Here is a 27,107-nt window from a genome sequence, read left to right on the forward strand (position 1 = left end):
ATAATGCTGCTACACAGTGCACACTTTAAGGACATTAAAGTTATTAAAATCAATCCAATGTATAGCCTGCGGTTGACAACTGAATATCTCTGCAACTCATTAAGATAAAAAATGCCCTGCATCCAAGCTGTTCCTTCATGTTTTTTTTATTATTATTTATCATGTTTTACAATATTACAAAGTATATCAAAACAAACCCTCTCTCACATACCTTATAATAATAATTTCAAAAAAATGAAATTAAAAAATTGACACAAATATTACTGGTTACAGCCCTCATTATGCTACATGTTTTATACTCTTCAGTGCAAAACAACTTGAATTCAAAAAGAGGAATCATCTTCTTTTTCTTTTTTAAATACTGAGCAAAGCATAATGAATTTATAGCTTCCAATAAAGCATGTTTTTTTGTATTCATTTGAGTCGTGACATGTACTGTATACTCTATTCACTGAATGTCACAATCTGTATTCCCCTTCAATAAATACATGTGTATCAGCAGGTCTGTCTTTGATTCTGTTTTAATGGGTTGGTGGTAAAACTGTCCTGACAGCAGCTTGTTAAATGTATGAAGTAGCCTGAATTAACTATAAAAAAAACCTCTCCTCTCACTCATGGAGGACTTTTGCTCTTGTTTTATGAGTCCAGAGGCTCGTGTGCATCTGTTTTTATTTGCACATAATTGTGTGAGTTGTACAGGCAGGTGAGAGTTGTGTGGAGATACGTCACTGGAGCTGTTAGTGAGTCGAATTATGTGTGAGAGAGAGTGTGTAAAAGAGAGACAGTGAACTATTGTGTGTGTGTGAATCTCAGTGACAACAAGGCTGAGGGGAAGCCAAGGACCACCAAGACTGACCATGAAACAAGAGGAGAGGGGAGGAGTGATCGTACATCAGAGGCAGGCTGAAGCTTCCCTCTCCCTCCCACTAATGGCCCTGCGTTACTCTGCAAAGACCTTTTCATCATGTTCACACTCCGTAATCACGCACACACACCATACACACGCATATACACAAACCACAGCTTTTCTCGCTATGTGGCTGAGCAGGAAATGAATGAGCGTCTCTCGGTTAGCCCGCAGGCTACACGGATGTGAATTGTGCCCGATGGGCACAACAACTTGGAAAGTGATCAATGGCAGTGTTAATTGCTCCACATTGCACAGGTTCATTACAGAGTCAGGTATGTTACGACTTAGTCTGGTTACATGAAGGGACAGTAATCCTTTTTTAACGAGCTCATACAGAGATGAGTTCAAGACCGGCATTTGAACATTTTGTGGAAAAGTTTGGTACAAGCTCCGTAACAGACGGGTGGACGAGGAAAGGCGTGAGGTGACAGAATAAAAACACAGAGGACAGGAGAGGTTAGACTACTGTGGAAGAAGAAAGAGATGCCCTAACCCTAATGAGAAAAAGGATAGGGTAGACTTCAAAGATAAAACCTTCTTTGAAGGAAAATTCCAATAACCTACAATGTAAGCAACGTATTATTTTAATAGTTTTGTCCATCATTTTGGTGATAAAACTGACAACACTGTACTCACACCAAAATAATTCATGAATCTACATGAAACATGATCAGAAAGGCTAAAATCAAGTCAACAACAGCTAAAATGATTATTCAATTAACTGATAAGTCGACTGACAGAAAATTACTGTGCAACAATTTTGATAATAGAATCTTTTTTTTGGTATTTTTTTAAAAGTAAAAATGGCAATAATTCATCAATTTTTGTAGCGCTGACCTAAAGGCTTCACAGCTTTGAAACTGTGATCGTTGCCATGGTAATGAATTCCCCATGCACTTCCAAACAGCCCATAAATTAAGAAAGAGTAATTCAGTTCTCATCTAACATCAGTCATGTGCACTAGCAGACTAGCACTACTGAAACTGACACAGTCTGACCACATGATGTGCTACAAAGATGTCGAAAAAAAACAACCACAAGCATCTCATATAGTTTCAAAATTTGCAAAGATAACAACCAAAAAGTCGAGTGCCAGATAAGCCACAGGAAACTGGCATATCACCAATGCTTAGGAAAAAAAAAACTTATTCTCTAGCTATTATGGCTAATGTTACTGCAGCCTGCATGCTGACAAAGCAACTAAATGTCACATTATTTTAGGCGTATGACAAAAAACTGACATTTCAAGTGCGTCTTGTGTCCTCGTCTCTCATTACCTCCCACCCCCTCTCAACACTTCAACTGACAAAAAAGTTTAATGGGAATGTCTCTCTCGAGAAACGAGAAGACGATAATTTCAATAGCAGCTAAGTGTTCATTGTTGTTCTGTCTGTGTTAATGTACAGTAACTTGTGTTCACAGCATTGACTTGGCTGCAAAGATTCCATTAAGGTGGTCGAGGAGAGAGAGAAAGACTAAATGAAAGAGAGGGAGAAGAGTGTTGACAGACTATATTGATGGGGTGGAGGATTCTATCTGCGGTTACTGTAGTGTTCCTATTGACTGCTGGCTTGGCCCCAGTGTTGGTTTCAGCATCACATAACTAGTGGACAGAAGGCCTTCAATAAACACACAACACCTTTAAAAACTAACAGAGATGGATGCATGGTGTCCAAGTCAGTCCAGGTCACAAACACGTGAGAGTTAAGACAGTGGGAAACACACAGGTGGTGAAGAAGGTAATGAGCGGCTGATGAAGCAGAGGAGTTAAAGGGGAAGAGAGTTTCAAAAAAAATGAACATATGCAGAGTCAATAACAAAGTACAGATGCACACAATCATAATTAATTTACCTGTACCAACACACACAACCACAAACAAAGGCTTGCTCCATACCCCCACCCTATACACACAGCCTATGTCAACTCTGTTAAGATTATCTGAGCCACTGCATAACCAAACACACACACACACACACATATACACACACAGAGGAAGAAGAGAAATCCCTGTGTCCCATTTCCAGTGTTGATGCCGCCCTCGCAGCATCACAGCATGTTCCTCTAACTTCAAAAGCTCTAAAAATAAATCGAAGTAAAACCATTTCTCTCTTGGAAATAAACCTGAAGGCCAAAGCAAAGACAGCGGTTTAAATACTTCCAGCCAGTAAGAAGAAAAAAACATCACTAAATAAATCTGAAGTCCACGCACAGATATCCTCTGTCTTTTCTCGCTTTTCTCAAAACGTACAATAGTTTATTTTCATCAGAGCAGCCGCCTCAGTATCACACTAAGATAACACTACAATTCCCACGCTGCACCCCTGTCTCCAGGAAGTGTAGCCAACCGAGCTCTTCAAGGTGGAGCCTGCAGGGCCTGACAGGAGTCTGGGGACAACAGGAAGCAAACAGGAAGCAGACGACAACGACAGCAGGAGAGCACAGCCGAGCCTCTAACAATAGGGTTAAAAAGAGAGACCAGAGGGGTTGTGAGCCATGGTAATGTTTGTAATTCAGTTTGTGGCTGATGGGTAAGAATCTGCACACAGTGGGATTATTAATATGTAAATTAATCTATGAATATTTCATAATATCAAAGGCATTTAAAGTATACATTACTAAAATTAGATGTTCTTGAGAAGGGTTCACTTTTCTAAGCAATATCAGACTGACTCCAGTCAATGCTTCGTAACTCAGTTCGGCCTTAATCAGCTGCCAAAAATTATTCATCACTGTAAGGCATAACGTTAGCTATTTTAGCGTGACTAGCTACTGCTGCCTCTCCCATGTTAGAAAAGTCTTGGGTCTTGGGTCCTGATCTTTCTCAAACAATACCTTACACTTGTTCAATTAAAGCCAGACAAAATGAAATTGGCATCTTCCTAAATAACATCCCGTAAAAGAACAAGGTGCGACTCATGTTGGAGTCAGATGTTACCCACGCAGAGAACAATATAACATCAAGTGACGAACATTATCCAAGGATTTTTCTCAGTTGATCTTAACTGAACCACATATACTCTATGATACAGGTATTTTATGAACAAATTTCCATGACTTTTCCAAAACTTTCTGGGTATATTCAATTTTCAAAAACTTATCCAGGCCTGTAAATTGCTATTCACAATCCATGACCTTCTCAGGGTTTTCACAAGCATACACACCCTGTTGATAATTTCCCAGTCTCTTTGACATGTCACTGCAATTAAAAAATCTTGTTCTGACAACTGAGTTGGCAGATGAGCTGAGTAATGCTTCCCCTCTGGGCCCCCCGAGATCACAAGACGACCAAGCATATTTTAATATTACAGCTTTATATGCTTTTACACTCTATAAATAAGATGCTGTCCTGATCTAGCACCCATAAAGTCAAAAATCTTGTTCTTTATCATGGTGGAAAACTTGCAATTCTCATGCTGCATGAGCAAAAAGACAAATTATTTAAAGAGAGTGTTTTCTTTGGGAAATGTCCATTTAAAACTACAGCATGTCCAAGACAAAGACGGCATGTTATCGATGGTAGTCAAAACACTTTTGGCCCTTGGACCTCCGTCAGTTGTCTTGGGCACAGGATCTGATTGAAGACAATTAAAAATAAACTCTAATCTATTCCGCCTCTCGTTCCCAATTGCAGAAGTCATAAATCATGAACACGACAAACTGTTTTGACAAGCAAAAGTGAGTGTTATCATGCAGTTCACTGACTGACAAATGAAAGATGAGAACAAGCTGGTGTTCAGCTATAATTGGTAAATAAAATACCCCCAAATCATTTGACAATTAAATCCAAACTAGTTTAGCAGAATACTGTCTTATATTCTCTATACAGGAGGATATTTCTCTCTTAAGTTTAGAGCTACATTATATTGAAAATAATTAAGCCATAATTGCTTTTAAATGTCCATTTAAGAGCCTGGATAACAGATAAGTTGTCAGCACTGACCACAAACTATTTAGCTCTGATGAAGGTTGATAAAACAGCACTCAGAACAGGTACATGCATAAAGACCTGCAGTGGACAAGAACAGCTAAGCCAAATCACTGTAAGCAAAGCTGCATCCATTCAGGGAAACAAAATCAGGAAAAAAATGTAGGTAAACAAAATAACTTCACACAAGAGAACTAAAGAACATCGCTGACCCAGGCAACATTTCCCAAAGGCATCTTAATCAGGGAGGGAAGAGGAATTTAACGACTGGTTCCACGAGACAATGTGGCAGCAGAAAACCTAAAAACTTCATTAACTTAAGGTTAGTGAGCTAATGAAATTTACACTCTTGACTGGTGCTGAGATCATCTTTATTCCTTCGGTGGAACGAGATGGACCTCAAGCTAGAACACTTCTGATACCAAATCATGCAAAATGTAAACCACAGTGATGCCAAGAAAACAACCTGAAACTCTACAAGTGCCGCAGTGAAATGTGCAGAAGTGCTGTGACATTTTGAATCACTCTCCATTGTGCCTTGACCTTTGAGTACTCCATTTTGGCTCTGCTCACGGGGGATTTCAAGCCTTGAATGAGCAGCAGGTCCAAGTAGAGGGTGTTGAACTAAAGGCTTGGTGAACGAAGGTACATTGTTCTCTCATCTCTTATCAAACACATAATAATAAAGCTTATTATTTAGATGAAAAAGGCAGAAAAATGAGTTTAAGTCGGGGGAAAGCTGAGGGGAGGAGAGAACTTGTCAATCTAGTTTTTTTTTGTGTGTGTGTGTTTAAATTGGAAAGTGGCTGTCATATATAATTAAATCTGTTACCTTGTCTTGACTTGTTTAGTGAGTAGTTTGACATTTTCGGCAAGTGCTTATTTACTTTTTTTAGCAAAGAGTTACATGTGAAGAAGTTGGAATGTACAGTATGAGTGCAGTGTTAGTGGCAGAGTGTTGCACAGTTGACTCTGACACTACTTCCTATTTCTCTTTACTTACTTTGAGCTTTTAATTTCATCGGGAAAGTGAGGATTCAGTGATTTGCTCAAGGGAATGTTGACAGGGACAAACAGAAACTTGCTCTGGATATGTGACAGTCAACAAGTGAAAACTCTCTCTAACCACAACGCTGCTGTGCTGCTTCATCCTTCACTCCTCTTTTTAAAGGTAAAATCTTCTATACATTTCTCTCCTTTATTTCCCTCCAATCTTCTCTTCCCTCTGCTCCTCCCCTCCTTTTTCACCGTCTTGTTCCCTCGCCTACACCCTGCAGTCACGGTGTCACACAGCTCACATCAATACCCCACACACATGCGGTAATTACATGCACAAACTGTACTCTACCCTGCGTGATTATAGCCCTGTCAGTGCAACGAGGGGGTTGCGGTTAGAGAGTCAAAACTATAACGACAGTGCCTTTCAGACATGGGGGGAGAGTTGGTGATAAAGTGTTGACAAAATGCTCACATGTGGATGCAATAAAACATTCTCAACATCTCTTAAGATAAACGTTAGATGTTGGACTGCATCTTCATCATTCCATTGACCTCAATACAACAAATCAATTGATCTATCCTACGGAGGGCGCTACAGTCCTACCAGCAGCATTGTGGGGTTCTGAGGAGCCCTTAACGGTTGCTGGTGTCACACAGATATACCTCCACAGGTTTACACGCATCGCAGTAAACACTCTTAGTGTGGCAACGGTGAGGCCACTCCCCCACTGCTGTGATGCTGATAAACATGAGAGAAGGCTTATCGGACTCAACACATCTGGGTGACTGCTACTGGAAAAGTGTCTGCGTGTGTGAGTGTTTGTGACAGATGCTGGGCAGCAGGGTGACCCAAAATTTAGATGTCAACAGTAAAACTTAGATGTTAACACTAAAACTAACTCAGCGTTAGGATGCTTGGTCACTGATTTTATAGGTTAGAAGATTTCCCATGAAGGTTAAAACATTTATCACATGGTAATTATGTCTCACACTCTTTTTTCGTAACTGATAGTACAGTAAAATAAAATGTACACCCTTTGTCAGTATTACAAGATTCAATAAACATATCAACAGCTTAACATGACATTTTTAAAACCTAATTTTCAACAACTGCAGAGCAAACTGATTAATATTCAATGAAGCTATTGTGTCGTCAATTTAGGTTTCTGTTTCACAAGCTTACATAAGATTTTCATGACGTAGAACAAAATTAAAGCAGTAGCTGAACAGATACAAGATCATGACTGGAATTATGATTTATCTGTTTTAAAATCATTTTTGAAATTTGGCTGAATTATTTTTGTGCTTTGGTAACCTCATTGTTTGAGTCAGAGCCTCATAGCTGCCCCTTCACACACTGACACATAAAACCCACACATCTCCTCCATTTACCTTCCAAATATAACTCCAGTCAGCCCCTTTAAAAACTCATTTATTAGCACGAGCAGCCTTGTCCATTCAGGCATTCAGGTCACATCCGAAAGGCCTACATTAAAGACTGGCATATTAAGCATTCAATATGCTATTGTTAAATGGATATCACTGGATGACTGGATATATTGTCGCTATTTCTTTTAATGCACATAAAAATGGGCAGTTGTGCTTTAGTGCCATAAAGGTTCTGCCTCATCTCCCCCCATGTGACCATTAAACCTGTCACAGTATTTGATGACTGAGTCACACGATACTGCCTTATTACAGCAGGCCAGCCCACTGCTCTGAGGTTAGAAACAGAGAGATAAACTGAGAGGTTGCTGAGGAAGTGACAGAAAATAAAAAATAAACTTGATGGCTTAGTTAAGCTGTCTTTTCTAACCATTCTGTCTCCATTTATTCAGCCTGGTCTCAACACCGGAGCATCAAAATGCGCCACTTGGGCAGTGTCCCCGGCATCACTATAATGATGTCGGTGGCACCTTTAGTGTCTACGTGAGATGCACTGGGTTTTCCACCCACGCCAGTGTAAAAACATCCACTTCATTAGAACACGCGCAGAGCAACAGACGCAGTTTAAAGAACAACCAACAAACAACATCAGTTGTGGCATTTATGGCAGTCAAAGCCGGGTGTTTTAAACGACACGCTGTCATGTTTGTAGCACCCAAAGCTGGGTATTTTTTGGTGACGTCTGCAATCTTTTTCTAACCATAATCAAGTAGTTTTGTTGCCTGAATCTAACCACAGACCCCCTTCTTAGCGCTTGTTTTCTAGACTTAAAGCCAGATGTTTTTTGGCCACATCTGCCATCTTTTCCTTGCCATAAAAGTCATTTTGTTTTCTAGACTTAACCCCCAACCCCTTCTTACTGCTGCATCTGTGCCAGTCAAAGCCGGGTGTTTTTTGGTAACATCCACAATTTTTCCTAACCATAACCAAGTGATTTGGTTAAAGCCAACCACTGACCCCTTCTTACCGCTGTGTTTGTGTCACTCGAAGCCAAGTGTTTTTTTGGAGCATCAGCAATCTTTTCCTAACCGCATTGAAGTAGGTTTGTTGTTGTTAAACCTTACCGCTGACCCCTTACGTGAGTCATCTCACATGACAAACATCAACAGTGATCTTTTCCGAGCCGTAACAAAGTAGTTTTATTGCTTTAACCTGACTGCCGACCCCTTCTGCGTCAGGAAACAATGCAAAAGGGGTGCCTGGTGTCATTTTAGTAATGCCAGTGGCCTCTGCCAAAAGGGTAAAATATGATGAGTGGAAATAAAATCATGTTTGATTTACATACAACTGCCAGATCTCTTTAAATGTGTATATCATCATAACAACAACAAAAGGTGAGAGGTTTAAAATGCACCTGTGTTGTCCCTTCAGGTTAAATGCAGACTACTACAGTAACTCCTCCCCTGACTAATTCTGGCCGGTCTCATACTAACTTGGAAACAAACAGCCTCCAGACGTTTATGTAACCTGATCAACAGGCTTTGAAGTTCAGACGGGCAACTCGTCTGCTCGTGACACAACACAATGCAATGCTACTACTGCTTTGTTAAGTAACACCTTGTTCTTTCAGCACCAGTCAGAACCAATTATCTGCATTAACAAAAGGTACAGGCAGGTCTGGATTCAGTGTTACACGGGCATGATTCCTCTGGGTCATTGAAAAGCACTTTGTTACATATTTGTTATATCATTCATCTGAGTGAAGTGACTTTGGAGCTCAGAGCTTCTCACACTCAGCTGACTCGGACACAATGTCTGGCTGCAGATATTTTGATATTTCAGTAACACAATTAGTGGTTTTGTGGTCCAGCTCTCTCACGGAGAAGTTACTGGGAAAATAAAAAACAGTGAATTCCAACACACTTTCAAAACATTCAGCACACACTGAGTTAAAGTCTAATGAATAATAAAAAGCATTAAAGACACTTTGACTTTGATGGCTTGGCCTCCATTCGTAATGTCCAGCCACAAACACAAAATCCCAGAAAGACCGTCTCCAACAATGGCTTCTTAACTAACTGATTTAAACTGCTGACTCAGATGCACAAGTTATTTTAGGACATTCTGGCACCTTTATCCGAGTACAGTGGTTTTACCTCCAGAGTCTGGTAAAGCCATTAGTAGTAAATGAAGCATTATAGTCAAGATAATGTTTTCCTTGCACAAACTACTTAAGAAAAAACAAGGAATGCAGCCAACAAAATATTCACACAAACCGCTGAGTTCTTTCAGATGGTGAGAGATGTCAGATTTGAGTGTTCTGTGACTATCTAGGGAGTTGTGGTTTTACAATGGATTCAGATGCAGATGCTGTAACGGAGATGGAAAATGGAAAGTGGACAGACTGACAGTCTGTTCTGACAGCTAATTTAGGAGGATGTTGGTAATGGGCTCGTTCATGGCTTGGATGATATCTGCAGTCGATCTGAGGTTAAAAGTGCCGGCCTCAGAGCAAGGTGGCAGACAGTGTGAAGAGAGGCACATGATGTGTGAGTGGGAGGTGTGTGTATGGCTGTGTGTATTCCTCGTGTGTGTGTGTGTGTGTGTGTGTGTGTGTGTGTGCGCAGGAGAGCATTAAACTAGGGCAGGACAAAAAGCCCACCACAGAGACAAACCGTCACTTCGTCTGTGGACAAGTGCTGAACAACAGCAACAATGGAGGAAAAATATTTAAAAAATGTAGATTAGTACTTAATGTTTTTGATGAGTGTATGTTTAAGTATTGGGAATTTATTGTTTGGATTTTGTTATTTACGGACTAGGCATCAAGAATGTTTATATCCTTGTGCCATTGTGTAACAGCATGGCTTTGTTGCTTAGCAGCATTAGTCTGGTGGATTAAAATGTTGGTGGGGGGAATAGGAGAAGTCAAGGCTAAGTGACCCAAATTAACTGTTCAGCACCCACTCACGCTCTCACACACCGGCTTCATCTACCTGCTGTGCTCTTCTATATTGTCTCCAGAAACACATATGCTCATCAGCCAGCTGTCCCACCCTGCTTCACAGGTGGACCTCCCGTCCAAACACGGTAATTACTTCACACACGTTGTACTAACCTGATGTCTGAGCTGTCCTAACCCTTGTCACCTCCTTAGAAACACACACATATCCCAGCACATCCCTCCCATTAAGATCACTTTCGTAGCATGGCACCACTTCAGTGTGATCCCATTCAGACATCAACAACATAATCACATCAGACAGAAACATTTAGAAAAACATGTTTTCAAGCCTCGAGATGTTTTGTTTTGAGGCAAAGGAAAAAAAAGGTATAATATAATAATCCACATGTTCATCTTTCCAATCCAAGTTAATCCAATTCTAAAACAACTTCATACCCATGACAAACTCATGACAGCAGAGACAACAATGGAGTTAATGTTAACTTCAAAGCAAAGTCAAAAACCACTCATATGACTGGATTATTATAAACTGAGCCACACATGGCAGCTTACTGTTTTTACCATTTTCGCTCCTGGAGAGCTCCTGGAGACAAAGGCCTTAAGGACTTAAATATCTTCTGGTCAGGCAGCATTTTGGTCACCTGAACCACATGGCCGCCGAGTTTTACATTCTAATTAGGGAAAAAGCAACATCTGAATGTTTTTGGTTAATTTAGTTTGACATTTACCAAAACGGCAACAAAAGAGGAGGTAAACATGAATGGCTGATGCTAGAATGAATGGTCTGGATGAACAGGGGAGGGCTAGAGTGGCTAGGCTGGCTAGAGTGCGAAAAGTTGCTTGTCCAATCATAGCAGGGAAAGCAGGGGCACAAAATCTAAGAAAAAAATGACTAAGTGCACAGTTCCACATCCAGGGTGTATGTGGACACTGGAGGAAAGGCGTATGAGGGCCCTCAGCCGTGAATACGGACCCCGCTGCCCACCTGGACTCCCTCTGGTTCTCTGGCAGAGGAGCAGAGCAAAGTCTGGGTGAGTGGGGCTTGCTGGACGCTGCTTGGGGGCTGTGGGATAGAGCCAGACGGCTGAGACTCAAGTCAGGGCCCTGCAGAGCAGAGGCCTGCAGGGTCTGCGCCCACAGCCGAGTGCTGCTTCTGGCTGTCCTCCAGTGTCCACACTCCCCTGGATGTGGAGCCACCAACATGCTCAGCAGTAGTATAACACCTCTATATTTTAGCACAAACATATATGAAGGGTTTAAAAATATGGCCTTTTGTGAAAAATTACACATGATGACAGAAAAAGCACACCAACACTGCTAAGGTTAAGGCCTCAACTTTTCTATTTCAGACACCCACATTAAAAATGTGTATGTCTATAGAGTGTGATGTGCCCCAAAAGCCTAAAACCACCTTTAAGTTGGTATAAGTCTGACTGTATGAGTTTATGTCAATGTATGAGTAAGTGCAGGAGGAATGATTCAAAGCCAGGCGTTGTCACGGTGGCTATAAGCAGCAAGGGGAATTCTGGGTTGCAGAGGAAACACACATAAATAATGAAAAATATACACCTCCTTATGGGATGACTCACTGTCTCTCTCACACACACACACACACGCACACGCACACGCACACACACACACACACACACCATCTTCTCCATTCATAAAGTCAAAGAATAGAACAGAGACACAGTAGAGAAAGTCATTAGCCAGAGAAAGAATTAAATGATTGCCTTTAAGGAATAATTACAATTGTTTGATTCACTGTTTAGTCTGCAAAATGTTGGACAATTGTGAGACATCCAAGAGTCCAAGATAAAGTCTTTGAATTCCTCGTTTTGTCCGGCATACAGTCCAGAACAATGATACAAAACAGTCAAAAAAAAAAACCAAACAATTTTTAAAAAAAAAAACAAAAAAACCCAGAACATTTAAGCCTGATATTCCAGAAGCTGTAACCAGCAAATTTCTGGCATTTCTTTCTCGACAAATGACTTGAAACAATTAATCCTTAATCAGAAAAGTTGTTTGATTAACTTTCCAGTGATTGACTTAGCAGTTAATCAGCAGTATTTTTAAATGTCAAGTTACAAAAAGGCAGAAAACAAAGGCCTTTCATAGTCAAGTGAGATCCTTGGTTCATGAACTTGAAAGCGTAACCCTGCTGTTGGTACAGGGGGCATTGACACAGATCTGATCTGACACAGAAACACAAAGGTGCGCAGAAAACATGAAAGGACATGGTGAACTGAGGCACGCACAGATAAACATGAATCAAGCCTTAGAGGTTGCAGCACACGTCATGTGACTGCAGTGAACAGGTAGAGAGAGTGAATACCTCATAAGAGATAAAAATAGAAGCTGACAGCGACTCCGCCTTAAACAAATGGTGGCCAAAATCTTCCGTCAGCCGCAGCCTTAAACCCATTCATACTTGTTCTCCATACAGCTATTCGTCAGACCATTAGTCTCCTGTGGCAGGTGAGGGAAGATAAATGCAAAGTGAAACAATGGACGGCCCAGAGAAGTACACTTGTTCTTTCATTTTAAAGGTGAAACAGGCTCCTGAGCCCCTCGCTGAGGTTAAGCCTGTGAAGGAAAAGATATGAGTGTGTGCAGATGGTGGAGGGACTGCAGCCCCACGGGTGGTCACACAACTCTAAGCACCATGAGGCAATCAACAAAACAATATTGGAGTCAATGGTGCTGTTACAAGTTTATTCTGAGGTGTGACCAAGAACTACACCAGCTGAAAGATAAAAACCTGTGCACACATCTTTGTTGCTGTACAGAAACATCATAACAACAACACTAGTTTAAAAGTTGTTTTTTAGCTTACACTACATGCGTATGTAAGACTCCGAATCACAAAAGTGGCTTAATGTGTTTGCACATAGGTTTGTGCTTAAGCTCATGCTATCCAGTGTTTGATAAATTAATTACATTCATGATGATGACATTTCCCCACTGCCGTTTAAAGTGGTTAAGAAGTTTAACCTCAGCTGTAATTTAAGGGGTTAAGGGAGATTGTAGGTGATTCTAAGCCAGCCTGACATCTTCTGCTGTAAGGCCTCAGACAGAGCAGCTGTTGGAGTAGGGGGGTGCTGTGCCGCATAATATCACCAGTCCACAAGTAGCAGCAGGTGTGGCCATGGCCATAGTAAAACTACTCGACAAAGACCAAGGGGAGAGCATGTGTTTAAATTTGAATGTAGCCTTGACATTTGGACGACTGCAGAGAGGTGTCTCGATGGCCCTAAATTATGTAGAGAAAGGGTTTTGGTGGGGAAAAGACAAAAAATAAACGGTGAGTGTCTGCTTCCCATTTATGCTAAAACAGTGCACATTTGCATGGTGAGAAAAGGTAGATGAAGAGCAGACAGCACTTTTAAGGCCAAACCAAGGGATGGAGCAGTTATTGAGGGGGAAAAAGTGTCCAGAAGGTGTACGGACGAATGCAGTCGTCTGCAGACTGTAAAGAGGTCGCAATAAGGAGCATAATGATGCTGTAGCAGTGGAGCAAAACGAAAAAATGCTATGTAGATTTTGATGCTTTAGACATTGATTTATCATTGTCCGTCTAATAGAAAACAAAAAGTCAGCTATGGCAGGATGGTGTACGTGCCATATCTGGGTATATATGTAAAGACATGTTGCCCATTTTAGACTTTATAACACTCGTGGAAACCTTGGATTTACAGTATGTGCTACCAAGATGTAAACATTTCAGTCAAACAAAATGCTGTTGAAGTTGTTATAGACCGAATCACAATGTTTGTTTACTATCATTTCCCTGTAGAAAACCTTGTGTCGTGTACATATAATTCAACAACGCTGAGCAAACGGGACGAGATATCAAGAGTAAATGTTTAAGTCTTGTTCTGTATAGTGGTGTCAGGTAACAAAAAACGAGTGGAGAAGGGTTGGGGGTTTTCAGATTTCCATCCGCGAAGAGCAAACATGCTCAGAGATAGCTCTGGACTAGACCTCTGAAAAGGGAGGTGATCTCTGGGCAGACCAAACGTTTGTCTCAGTCAAAAAAATCAGAGACGTTACGCTGTCAAGATTTGGGAAAACCTTGTAGCCTGGTCCTCATGGCTGAATTAATGAGCAGCATTTTGACAAGTAAGCTTTGTGTCTCATTTCATTCACAGTAATTTCACTAGCAAAGTAACACAGTACGGAAAATAAGCACAGCAGAAACTATATATCTTTCAACACCACAGTTACAGCCGAAAATGAAAAGAGAAATAGACAAATTTGCCAGTTTCACATATCTCTACAATTCAAATCGTCTCCCTAGTAGTGATGGCTGTTGTTAGAGTGATGCCATAGTGATTCTGCCCGTAAGAAAGTAGAGAAAATATCACACAGACAAAGTTGGCTGTGAAGTCTGGTAAGCTCTCATCTTCATCATCTTATGGCAAATGATAATAACCTTTACTCGAAGAAATAAAAAGTTGCCATCAAGAGTCCTGTGTTGCAATTAAATGGCATTGTATATAATTTATGAGGGATAAAAATAATATATTGAGGTATCGTTACCATCCAACAGTAAGAATGCAGTCACACCATCTAGAATTAGGCTAATCTGCTTTTCATTCCAAGGGTTTAACTCTAGTTTCAGTCTGTCTGAAACTATGGAGCTACAACTCAGGTTGCATCCAATCTGCATCAACAGCAAACACAGCCAGTTACATTACAAACAAGACTGAAATACAGAAAACAAATGCTGGCTTTGTGTTTTAAATGTGTACAGATGTAAAACATATTCAAAATAAGAAATGTGATATATCACAAAGAAGCTGACAGACACCAGAGGCCAGAGACAAACCTCTTGCCTGGTTTATGCTATGCTCTACTGACTGCTGTGATAACAGCTGCTGAAGCGAAGCATCCCTGCCTGCTCCTGAACGTCACCTGATCCTTCAACACACCATCCTGCTGGTGTCTTTTCTCCTTTGTGTGAGGGTGTGTTTTGCACATGTTGGATTTCTTGCCAGATCTGACTAGAATCAAATGTCATTAATGACAAAAGGCAGAGGAATATTAACACCACAACCAATGCTAATAAAACAATTACCAATATTTAACAATTAGCTGCTGAAGCTAATTGAGAGTTTAAAGCCAAAAGTGTTGCATTCAGGGTGATAGCAGACACCAGTGTTGTTGGCTAATATGAAAGGAGGCAGCCCTTCGTCCTTCTACTGACCCACATCTTATCAGGACGCCACACAGCAGCCCAGTAGGTAAACAGACAGACACACACATACATGAAGTTAACCTTAATGTAAGCCACAGATAAGTACAGTAACTCAATGGAGTATGTTACACACAGGAGCTAAGACACAGCTATAAGTTCTATTTTTAACCCTTTTCAGTGGAAACAAAGTTGTGTGAGTGAGAGCATTTCTAACATACTGTGCTACCTTGTTGCACAAGAATCCCTGAAGAGCAGGTGTGACACCTTAAAGCCCAACCCATAGTTTGGTTTACCCTGATTCACAGTACTAGTGAGCAATCCACACGTGCAACATGTCACTCTCCTGCTATCAACCCACAGTCCTCTAAACAGAGATAATACAAGATAAGATCTTGCATTATAACACATTATAACACCGATAGCCTCGGAGACACTAATAAAAGTGTCTTCACAGGCTTCAAAACGACATATAAATGAAAGGTGACGAAGTTTAAGTGGGCACCGACCTCTTTTCTCCTCCAGATCCTGGAGGAACTGCCTGTAAGCAGCCGTGGCACTCATCCCTCCCTCCCAGAGAGAAGAGAGGAAGAGAGAGGGGGACAGAGGAATGAAAAGACAGAGAAATAACTAAGTAAAAGTAAAGGGACAGTACAGGAAACTGGTAAGAAATGGTGGCAAAGAAATGGAGTGGAAAAGTGAACTAGAAACCACAAGGAGAGTGATACAAGTGAAGTTGTAAGAATGAAAACAGAGCAGAAAAGGAGTGAAGGTAGTGGGAAGAGGAGGGGGAGGAGAAGGAGGAGGGAGGAGAACGAGGCTGCAGTTGATCAGTGCGGCCCGCTGGATCCAGGCTGTCAAAGAAGAGCTATCCTTAATCACGTAGATAATCCCTCATCTCTTACTCGCTTCTATTCTTCTTCTTCTACCGGTCTTCCCTCTGCCGAGTGTCAGTGGTTACGGTAGCGCTGACTGACTGACTGGTGTGTTAGCAGCTCTAAGCCGGATAGAGGAACTGGACTTTGACCACAAGGCGGGTGATGTCAATGCCAGAGCCAGAAACATGTGTTTCACTTGCGTCTAGAGTGAGTGAGTGTGAGCGTGTGTATGAGAAGGAAATTTTTTTTTAAAAGGGGGCGTGTTTTATTACTCAGAGCTCAGCTGTGCTTTTTTTTTTTTTTTTTTTTTTTTCCAAAGTAGCGTGGTATGTTGTTGAGTTTGTGCATGAATGTTTGACTGTCACATTTGTCATGCAGTCTGCCTCACATTGTCTTCTTCGTGTGTGTGTGACTTTCAGCTGCCTGCTGGATCAACATACTGGAGCTGATTACAGAGCAGCACACGAGCAGAAGCTTCTCAAACGCCCACTTTTCTGCCTTTTTCTAATTTTACTGCATCGTCTTGCTCATCTCATGCATGTGTTCCTCTACTAATGTCAATATTTTAGCTGACAGTACGCCTCTGCACTTGTCTACCACTAAACTGTCTTATTATTGTAAATTTAGAGAATTAAGTCACCGTGCTGCACCAGATAAAAATGAGGGGATCTCACATAGTCTCTGCTAGGTTGGCAAATATTTGTTATATTGATTAATCCCTCAATTATCTTTACAATTAATCAATTAAAGACTAACAAATGCCCCTAAGCACAAAGTAATGCTCTTTTAATCTCTTGTTTTGTCCAACCAGTGGTCCAAAGCCCACAGACATTTAATTTACAAAGACATAAGAGAAAGATAAGTAGAAAATCTGCAACCACAAATAATTACCATTTTTGCTTAATAAAGGACAACAATGAACTCACACACACTACTCAATCTACCAATCATTTCAGCACTAGTGTGTGCACCATAAGAATGTATCAGTATACATTAAAACACAATGAATCAGGATCAGTCAATCAGCTCGGGCACAGTCTTTCTCGCACTCCCTCTCTCTATACATGTCTTATCAGCTCTGTCCTCTCTCTTTTATTTTACCTCATGAAAAGATAAACACCACGTGGTAAATAACTACCTGGTTTTCAAAATGTAACAGATACACACACACATGCAGCTAAGAGGGCAAGTTAGGCCAGATGAGGTCTAGTGCCATGACAACCAGCAGGTTGACTCAAAATACTTGCAACGGCGTCCTGCACTTCAGGATCTGAGGGCCACGTGTAAGTAGTGTAAATGGTGGAAGAAAAGCAGTGACATTGAAAGTGGAGTCTAATGGTGGTATAAGGGTTTGATTCTGCTTGAGTTCACACCAGGAAACTGTGGCCAAACGCTTAAAAGAAGAGATAAAAGGAGCTCAAGCTTTCATATCTTGTCAGAGATCACAGTCTTGATCTGATGCCAACAAGTAGTAGGAACTGGTATAGCAGGAAATCAACCAAAACTGTGCTCAAACAACTTTGCAATTATGCAACCAACACACAATTTATGAATGTTGGAATTGACAGTAGCTAGCAACATTTGCTTGTTAGAACATCACCAATGCTTGTGTCTCCATTATCCCATAGACTGTTGAATTAAAACAGATCTGTATTTTAGCTGCTTGTTAGAATAAACTAAAGGATTAATTATTTTACAGACAAAATAATCACAACAATTAAAACCCCCATAAAACTGGAGCGTAGTGACTACTATCAATTAAAAAGCCGCTAAGAGGCTGAGTCTGGCTCATAACTGTGACTCGTTCAATGAAATCCATGTAGAAGTCCAACGTTGCAATTTTTGGGATCATTTATGAAACAAACAACCGACAAACTAAAGCAAAACGAGATGAAGGTCAACAGAAAATATCGGAGCCAACACTCACCCTTTTCGTCTAACCGTCACGCCAGTGAAAGAACAGGAAATATAATGTGAAACCACACCCACACCTGTGCCAATTACAACCGGAAGTTAAAGTGACAAAAAGAATGTGTGCAGCCTAACAAATAATAAACAACAGAGGTTAAATACACATTTTGCTTCCTACATGAAGGATGTGCAACTTTTCTTCTGAAGCTAATCAGTGGTGGCTAAACAAACACAGCTAGTCCTACTTCTCTCAGTTCTCGTCATTTCATCAAAAAATGTATCTCCCACTGAGGAATCTTCCCAGCAGTCCATGAAATTTGGCTGAGGAGCTTGCTGCGCTGGTTGCTAATAGCTGTGAGATCGGGAGAGCCAACAGCATTTTCTGTTTAACGAGAGAATGATTACTGATCAATAGGAGGGCAGATACATCAAGTGTGTGTGTGTGTGTGTGTGTGTGTGTGTGTGTGTGTGTGTGTGAGCTCCAGGGGGACATGAGATGACCTCAGATAATGACCTGACCCACAGTTCAAAGGTTGATAGCTTCCAATTTGCCTCATCCATTTTGTTTCCTCACTCACTCACTCACTCACTCACACACACACACCAATGACTTTGTATAGGAAAGAAAAATACCCAGGGGGATTTGAACTGATACAGATGCACACAAGACAGCACTGTTTGTGTGTTCTCTCGATGCATGGATTTCAGGAACAGATATGAAAACAGTTCCTATAAACACTACATGTATGCAAAACATCATATGAAAATATCCCCCACACACACCTCAGACCAGACAAAGAAGCGGTGCAGTTCAAAGCAAACTAAGTCTATTCAACTACTCTTTAAAGTTGAGAAATCCTGACAAAAAAAAATGCTTAAAACTGTTCAGCGATCCTGAACGCTCCCCTGGGAGTCTCCTCTTTCACATGACACTGTCACCGGCGGCCCGCTTCATCAAAGGCAGCACTGGACACACTGCTCACACACAGAGAAACACTGATTCACACACTTTTCCTCAGGCAGTCACACACCAGACCACAGGATGGTGGTGGTGTGACTGGTAACCATAGTAACAGGACAGCAGCTACCTGCTGATGTGTTTTTTTCCCCCAACTTTTACACACAAGTTCCTCTGGATTTAAAGAGCCACGTCAAGCAACACACTGTAAACTGGTCCAGAGGTGTTAACAGTTAACTTTTAAATAACTAAACCAAAATAGACTGTGAGTACATGGGGAAATATCTGACTGAGAAACAGCACACAGCAGCAAGTGTGCAGGTAAGACACACAAACAGACAGTAAATAACAGAACTACAGAGGCTGTTAGAGTCCAATCTCTGCTGATGTTTCCTACATGAATTTGACTCTCTTAAAAGGTACAGTGTGTAGGATTTAGGGGGATATACTGGCAGAAATGGAATATAATAACTATGATTCCTTTAGTACATAATAACCTAAAAATAAGAATCCTTGTGTTTTCATTACCTTAGAATGAGCTGTTATATCTACATAGGGAGCAGGTCCTTGTCTACAGAGTCCGCCATGTTGCACTGCCATGTTTCTACAGTAGCCCAGAACATTTTTACACCAGTCTCCATGGTTAGCAGTCCCTTGGTGACGAGCAGCATTGGAAAGACACTGATTTTTTCAACATGAAACTTTTTTACTTGATATTTTTACTGGTTTAAAATCACTGGGTCCATTTGTTTTGAAGAGGAAGAGGCCTTTGTTTATAATTAAGCTCCCTGTAAAAACTTCTTAAACCTCTGGATCCTAAGCTATCAAAGAAAATTGACAGGTGCTGGGCCAGCAATCTGCAATGTGGCGAACAGCACTGGAGAAACACTGATATGTAATGTGAAACTGCTTCATTAAGTGTTTTAGTGGTTTTAATGACTAGGTCTGTTGATAATTCAGCTCCTGTAAAAAAACCTCTTTGACAATGAACACAAGTTTCACCTGGTTTCAATCTACAATCCTCACCACTAGATGCCTCTAAATTCCCCTCAATCTTACACCGTGCACCTTTAAAACTCCAGGCCAAAATATAAAAGGATAGACACAGATTTTTCCAAAGGAATAACAGAAGAAACTGGGCACCATCAGGTCAAACAGCCAGATATTTCAGCAAGAAGAATATGATGAGAGGCAGAGGAGGAGAAACTGATGTATTTACCTTTGTTGGAGGCAATCAGCAGAAACAGCAGCAGCAACATGGAAGAGAAAAAAGAAAAAGACAGTTTGGTTAGATATAAGATATTTTACAAGGTAAAAGTTAAATTCACCATAAAATTAAAACTCATTCTTTATTTATAACAAAATAATTTACACTCAGCTCTTCCCATATCTAATGAAATAAAAACACAAGCAACACAGAGAGTGTAATGGGGCAATACCTGCCAAACATTAACACACACACACACACACACACACACACACACACACACACACACACACACCCCCAATAGTTGAAGACCGGCACTGAACCCAGCCTCAGTCACTTTTAGTTTAATAGTTTAGTATTTACACACCCTCTTCTATAGGAGTCTCAGAGCTGAGGACTGTTAAAGCACCTGAATTGAAATCAGTTGTTTTGTGAAAGTTCATCTTAGTGTATGTGTTATTTCATTTCACGCTAAATGTGCCCATTGCCGTTGCAGAACTGTGTTTTAGTCAATGTGTTGAAAATATGTGTGTTTCAGCAATTGCATTTCCTGCGTGCATGCATGTTGGAATGTGTGTTAGTACGTGTGATACACACTCCATAAAATGCCCAGCAGCTTTTTGTTTCTGCAGATGAAGTGAAACTGTGTGCAGCCCTAATCAGAGATGCTGTTCAGTCAGCGCTGTCAGGAGGCTGACGTGGCACAAATGCACACACTCAAAGATACACACACACACACACACACACACAACAATCCAAATGCTGTCAGACAAGTCGTCTTATTCTATCAGATAAATGGTTCTCACCCAGTATAGCAGAAATAAACATGCAGCAATGCGTAAACCAATGCATTTAACTGAGGTACTAAATTAGCAGAACAATGTGGCTGTGTGCCAAATCAAAGCAATTTGATTTTCTGCATTTTTCTGCATTCACAATAATATCTTTAGCAAATGTTAAGTATTCAGAATATCAAGTGATTTAGGGTTTGAAAGCAGCATCTGAAGAAGTGTAATGCCTTCTTCACCGGAACAAAGTCTCTCTTTTTCGGCTCATTTGTTCAATTAAAGTTGATTCAATAATTACAGGTAGTTTTATCCAGAAAATCTGACATTTCCCAGTGCTAATAATTACTGATGGAAAAGGTTAATGTGAAGGTGAGTAAATAATGACCTGCAGTCAATAATTATCATGAGGAAAATCACAACAACCATCTTTTTCTCTCCCCTCATACAACCTTTTTGTGGAATGATTTTCAGCACTTTGTGAACATATATTTATAAGCCTACATACTGCATGTGTTGAAAGACTGGTAACTGTCAATTTAATATCATAAGTAATAAACATCAGATGGATGCTCATGTTAACACAAAATGCAATGGTACTTTCACTTCCGACATGTCTCTGAGTCTGCGGTCTGTGCTTTCTTTCTCTCTAAATCGGGAGAATTTGCAGTAGGAGGCCAGACAACAGTGCTTCGCATCTTTTGATGTGCTTCATAGCAACACAAATTGCCTCTCTGGGGGAAGTGAAGTCCAAATCTAAGTACGGTCTCCTTTAATGAAAAGGGCCATGTCTGGAAAGTGGCTCAAATGTGACAGAAGAAGAAAAAGATGAGCACGCTGGACGGATGTGTGGATAGTGTGATGTGTCAGAGGGTTAAGAGGTGAAGGAACTTTGGGCCTCGGGAGTGGACAGAGACACAGATGAAACAAGAGATCATTCATCAGGGATAAACAGAGAAGTGAGCTGGCAGGCTCTGTGCTAAGCACTGTCACAAGAGAGATAAAGTAACAAACATACAGAATAGCAAAGTCAGAAAGTGAGGATGTCATAATTTCCTGCACAGTTAGCCAGCGGCTTTCTTACATATCTCATGTTTTCAAAGAATGGAGAGGGGACAGGAGGGGGAAAACAGATTTCTGCAGAGGCATGTGGGTCTTCTAAAGCTGAGATAAGGTGTGCAGTGCAAAGAGTTTGACCACTGATACTGGACAGAAAAAAACATGAGAGCCAAGCAGGACGAAGCACAAAACATAATGTAAAGTTCAACTAGTTATCTCAGTTATATCTGCAGGCTTCAAGAAAGCCAAAGAGGATCCAGACCTCTTCATCATGGCAAGAACTGAATTCAAGATCTTTGCTAAATCCATTACAAATTGATCTCTTTTTGTACATTTGCTCATGGTACTTGAGGTACTTTATTTCACTGTAGAAATTCAATTTTATAATACTTCATACTTTCACTCCACTATACATTTTAGAGGTTAATATTAGGGGTGCCGCCTAAAAATCGAAGTCAAAGATTTGAAACATCTGCCAGAGACCCCTCAGTCCACTGAGATTCTTCAAGTCAAGCGGTCGACATTTCAGTCCCCAGATTTAGCTGCAGAGTGAGCACTCGTTGCTTTCACATTGTTCTCTGTTACACGCAGCTGCAGACCCAGACCCAGGGTGAGTCTGAGTGAGACAGGGGCAGCTGCTCGTTGGTAGAGAGGCTTTGCCCAGACAGATTCCAAGACGTTATCTTCTGTCCTTCTGCTTAGAAGTGGCGAATTTTCAGCTCAAAGCAACTTAATATTTTACAGTCTCTGGTTTTTGTTAAATATCTAGTGTCCGCAAAAAACGTTACCTATTTCCAATGCACTGTTAGTATCGTTAGCAAGCATTAGCATGGAGGGCTAACTTGGCTTTATGAACTGTGTTACGTGAATGTCACTGTCACTCTGAACGTCCCACCAAAGCAAATTCAACTCTCAATAGTCGAATATTCCTATTGAAAAGTCAAATCTAATTCAACTGACATAACTCCTAGTCACGTACCCTATAATATGTTTTGTTCCCACTTAATGTCTCTGACAGCTTTAGTTACATTTCATATTACATTTTTACAATAAAAATGTAATTAATTTATTAATCATCATACTGTGCAATAGATTAAACTCTCTGACAGGTTATAATGTAGTTGAAATGTGCTCCACCTCCACCAGTTCTAACATTAAAATGCTGCTAAGGTGTTAAAGCATCAGTGATAACATCAAAATGTATGATACACTGTATATAATAACATAATTCTCTGAAAGGGACCAATCTGCCAAAAAAGCACTTTTACATTAGGTACATTGCTGTCAGTGCTTTTGTACTTCTTCTACAACTGGACTACATAAAGATATCATTACACACACACACACACACACACACACACACAGAGAGAGAGAGAGGTTCCTCTGCATGCCTGTTAATCTTCTCCAATCTTTCAAGCGCAATTTAGAGAGGAAACTCTTGTCCTTTCATGTCTGAACTGACTCCCTTGCCGACTCTCTCTCTCTGTAAGTGTAATTCTCTGTGAGTGAGTATGTGTGTGTGTATGTTTCCAGCTGGTCCACTTCCAAGCCGGATCACCTGATTTGTCATATCATAACAGGCACTAGATGAAAGCAATCCCCGGCCTTTGTTTTCCCACGCGTAGCGTTTCTGACGAAATGAAGCCACGATGGTTTCTGATTAAGTTCAGATATTATTCACAACACCTTTTCTATTTATCTCTGTGATCGACGGTGTACTTAACATCCCAGGATTGTCTGTGCGTTGTTGTAAATCTCCATCAATTTGCTGCTATAAGATTCAAAGAAACTTTGAGTCCAATTAGAAGTGTTCTTATGAAACACGGCTGTGAGAGAAGCTGTTGGTGTGTCATAAATATTCATGGTCTCATGGTGCGCTACACAAAAAGCATCCCCAATATTTTTTGCTGCGGCACAACACATCGGTTCCTTGTTATATCACAGAAAGATCTCACGCATTATATAAATCTGTGAGGCAAATTTTGGTTTTCCTCAAAAATAAGAGGACATAAAAGTGAGTATAAAATACTAGAGGGAAGTAGAAAGAGACACAAGCTGTGGTAGCATCTTGTTTCAATAGTAAAAAATACTACAGTAATGTGAGAGACAGAATGAAAGGATCTGTTTTTCATTCAGTCTGCGCATGTTAAGGTTCATGCTTAGAGGTGTAAATGATGGCAAAGAGACAGAGGTGAGCAGAGAAGAAAAGAGAGCATGATGGGTAGGTAATTGAGGGACCTTGAAAGAGATGAAAAGACAGTTATGAGAAAGCCAAGTGATGCACAGAGGAGAAAAAAAATTCTTGAGTAAAGTGGAGGGGAAAAGGTGGTCTGGTCACTACGACTGGATACTGAACTGTATAGCAAGATTGCTTATTTTGGTAGTAAAAGATATAATAATAAACTGTGAGCATTTGGCTGATCTGAGCATCCTCTAGCCATTTGGTCAGTGGACAAAAAAGTTTATTTTGCATGCTGCCTGCAAAGTAAATGTGATGTTATTTCATATGACATCTATGGAATAACACAACAACCCAATGCATGGAGCCCCTTATTTAGACACTGTGCTATATAATGACATATACTGTATGTGCTTGTGTGCATCTTAAACCAGGTTTTCTTCAATGTCTCTGGAGGTTTGCATTGACGGGTAGGGTTCAAACACACACACACACACACACAAACACAAACAGACAAACACATAATAGCAGGGAGGGGCTGGAGCTAAAACGCATGATAACCCAGACATCCACCACAGGCCTCAACAAGTCCACCCCCACAAACCATTACATGAGCTACAACATGAGAGCAGCTGCAGGCCGGAGCAAATCCATGTTTCAGTAATGAACTCTGACATTTTCATGCGAATGGATGCCCGTTTGACTGCTTTTTCCTCTGCTGCTGCTCATGTTTGATATTGCAAAACTGAAATTAATTTGCTGCTGCGATTCTTTAATCAGTCAGAATCATCAATGTTGAGTTTTGACTGTGTTAAATGTTACTCTAAATACAGTGCAAAGGAGGACAAACTGTTATGGAGGAACATTTTGTGCATGGCCAGTTACCTGCAGTCCAAGGTTGGCTGCTGGCCACTGTTGTTTCTCTTGAACAATGACAATGGAGACCAGAAGGGGGAGAAGAAAAAAACAGGACGCAATATTTGGCCAGCGGAAGGGTTAATGTCAGTGATCTACAGCTGTTTGTTTTCCAACAACAGCAGTTTGTTTTAGCTAACAGAACAAATAGATTATGTTGCACAAGTAGCGAGCCACAAAGGCTGAACAAATAAAGAAAGGAGCGCCACAGAGGCTCAAATTTCACAAACAACAGATGACTGAGGTAATCAAACTGCTTAGCTTTGTCTGTGCAACTGGCTTGAATTTTGATACATGCTGTATTAATACTAATTTTATAATAATAACACTGTAATATTGTCGTAAAATAAGCTGTGTGTGATGCTGCTACGCAGACGGGCAGACCAGAGGTGGGCGGCTAAGTCGGGGTGGTTCTAAAATAAAAGGCAGTGATAAGCACACTCATAAACACACATGCAGGTCTGAATAACAACGGTGAGTTGGAGAGAGGAGAAGGTGGGCGAGAAGTTGAAATGGAGTTGATAATGTGGATGAGAGACAGAGAGTGGGAATGAATGAGTAGGTAGGACTGAGTGGGAGGGAGTAGCGGTGATGGAGAGAGAAAGTAATGCTGCCAAAAAGATGGAGAGGATGAGGGAGATGCCACAGCAGGATAAAAAACAGTAGAGGCCAGACATATTTAGACATGTTGATTTACAACAACAAAAAGATCTCCTTTCACTATGGGAGGAGTCAGGCCTGAGATATGTGTTAAACACACAACCACACACAGATACACACATGTAAAACACACAGATTCCAACATGATCACACTGACAAAACCATTATGGTACATATTGCGTAATTGTGTGCCTGCAGTTCCATTCATGGTACAACTGAGGGTCCACACAAGCCCCCAGCAGTAAAAAGGAGGACTGGTGGGTGAGCTCGCAATCCTCCAACAGCCAACATCAGGCGAAAGTAAAACTAATAAGACACTGTGTCTGGAGAGAATGTCTGCTGAATATCCAACTTAAAACTAACTTCACCATAGGGAGGAGTCTGTAGCTGGCTTATCCGCAGAGTTTTAGGCAAGACTGTTGTGTGGAACAGGAGGCTGGAACATGCGCAGTTGGCGTGTTTGCTATGCACACAATCTGACCGCTACCATAGACACAAAGACAACAGAAGCGGATCGAGAGAGCCGCCCCTCTCTCTCTCTCTCTCTCTCTCTCTCTCTCTCTCTCTCTCTCTCTAAAACTCAGATCAAACGGTAAAACTAAACAGTGCTGATCAAATATAAACCAAGATTCTGTTACTGCGTTGCCTATTACCCGCTCAAATGCTTTCAGAAACATATCTTAGTTTGCTGTTAATTTACTGTACAAATCCAATGCACGCACACATTCAAACACCTGTCTGATATACATAGCTGGAGTGCCCCACTTTAGATTGAATTGCACAGTTGTTTAAGAGGAGACAGACAGGACAAAATTGTCCTACACACACACACACACACACACACACACACACACACACAGACACACAGACACACACACACACACTTTAACACAATCAATCTCATCTAGATATAGTCGCAGGCCTATGTGTGTCATAAGACCCATGATAGCATTTCGCTAACGCTACGCAGCAACCTAACAATGTCAAGTTCTCCTTTTGAAAAGTGTTGCATGTTACTAATATGAGATACACTATCATTACACAGCACTGTGATGACTCCTGGCACAAGGTCCAAATAAGCACTCTGCTAATAACAAGAGTGGATGCACACAGCGAGCAATCCTGATCTAAATAGGAGCCAAAATACACTTAAATGCATCGATGCATTT

The 27,107-nt window shown here is 40.9% G+C and overlaps 1 protein-coding gene across 10 annotated transcripts in view; it reads right to left on the reverse strand.

Annotated features, from left to right (window-relative positions):
- macf1a (microtubule actin crosslinking factor 1a) overlaps positions 1–27,107 on the reverse strand; it is a 269,747-nt gene that overhangs the window by 176,723 nt on the left and 65,917 nt on the right. Inside the window, exon 1 of one of the 10 annotated variants that reach the window (XM_049602951.1) lies at positions 15,896–16,437. The exons of the other annotated variants lie outside the window; for them this stretch is intronic. Coding sequence (XP_049458908.1) covers positions 15,896–15,950 — 55 coding nt within the window. The 5' untranslated portion in view covers positions 15,951–16,437. Of the gene's footprint in view, positions 1–15,895; positions 16,438–27,107 lie in introns of those variants that run through there. 10 annotated transcript variants of the gene reach the window in all.

The sequence above is a fragment of the Epinephelus fuscoguttatus genome, linkage group LG17 (genome assembly GCF_011397635.1).
Source record: "Epinephelus fuscoguttatus linkage group LG17, E.fuscoguttatus.final_Chr_v1".
Taxonomy (NCBI): Eukaryota; Metazoa; Chordata; class Actinopteri; order Perciformes; family Serranidae; genus Epinephelus; species Epinephelus fuscoguttatus.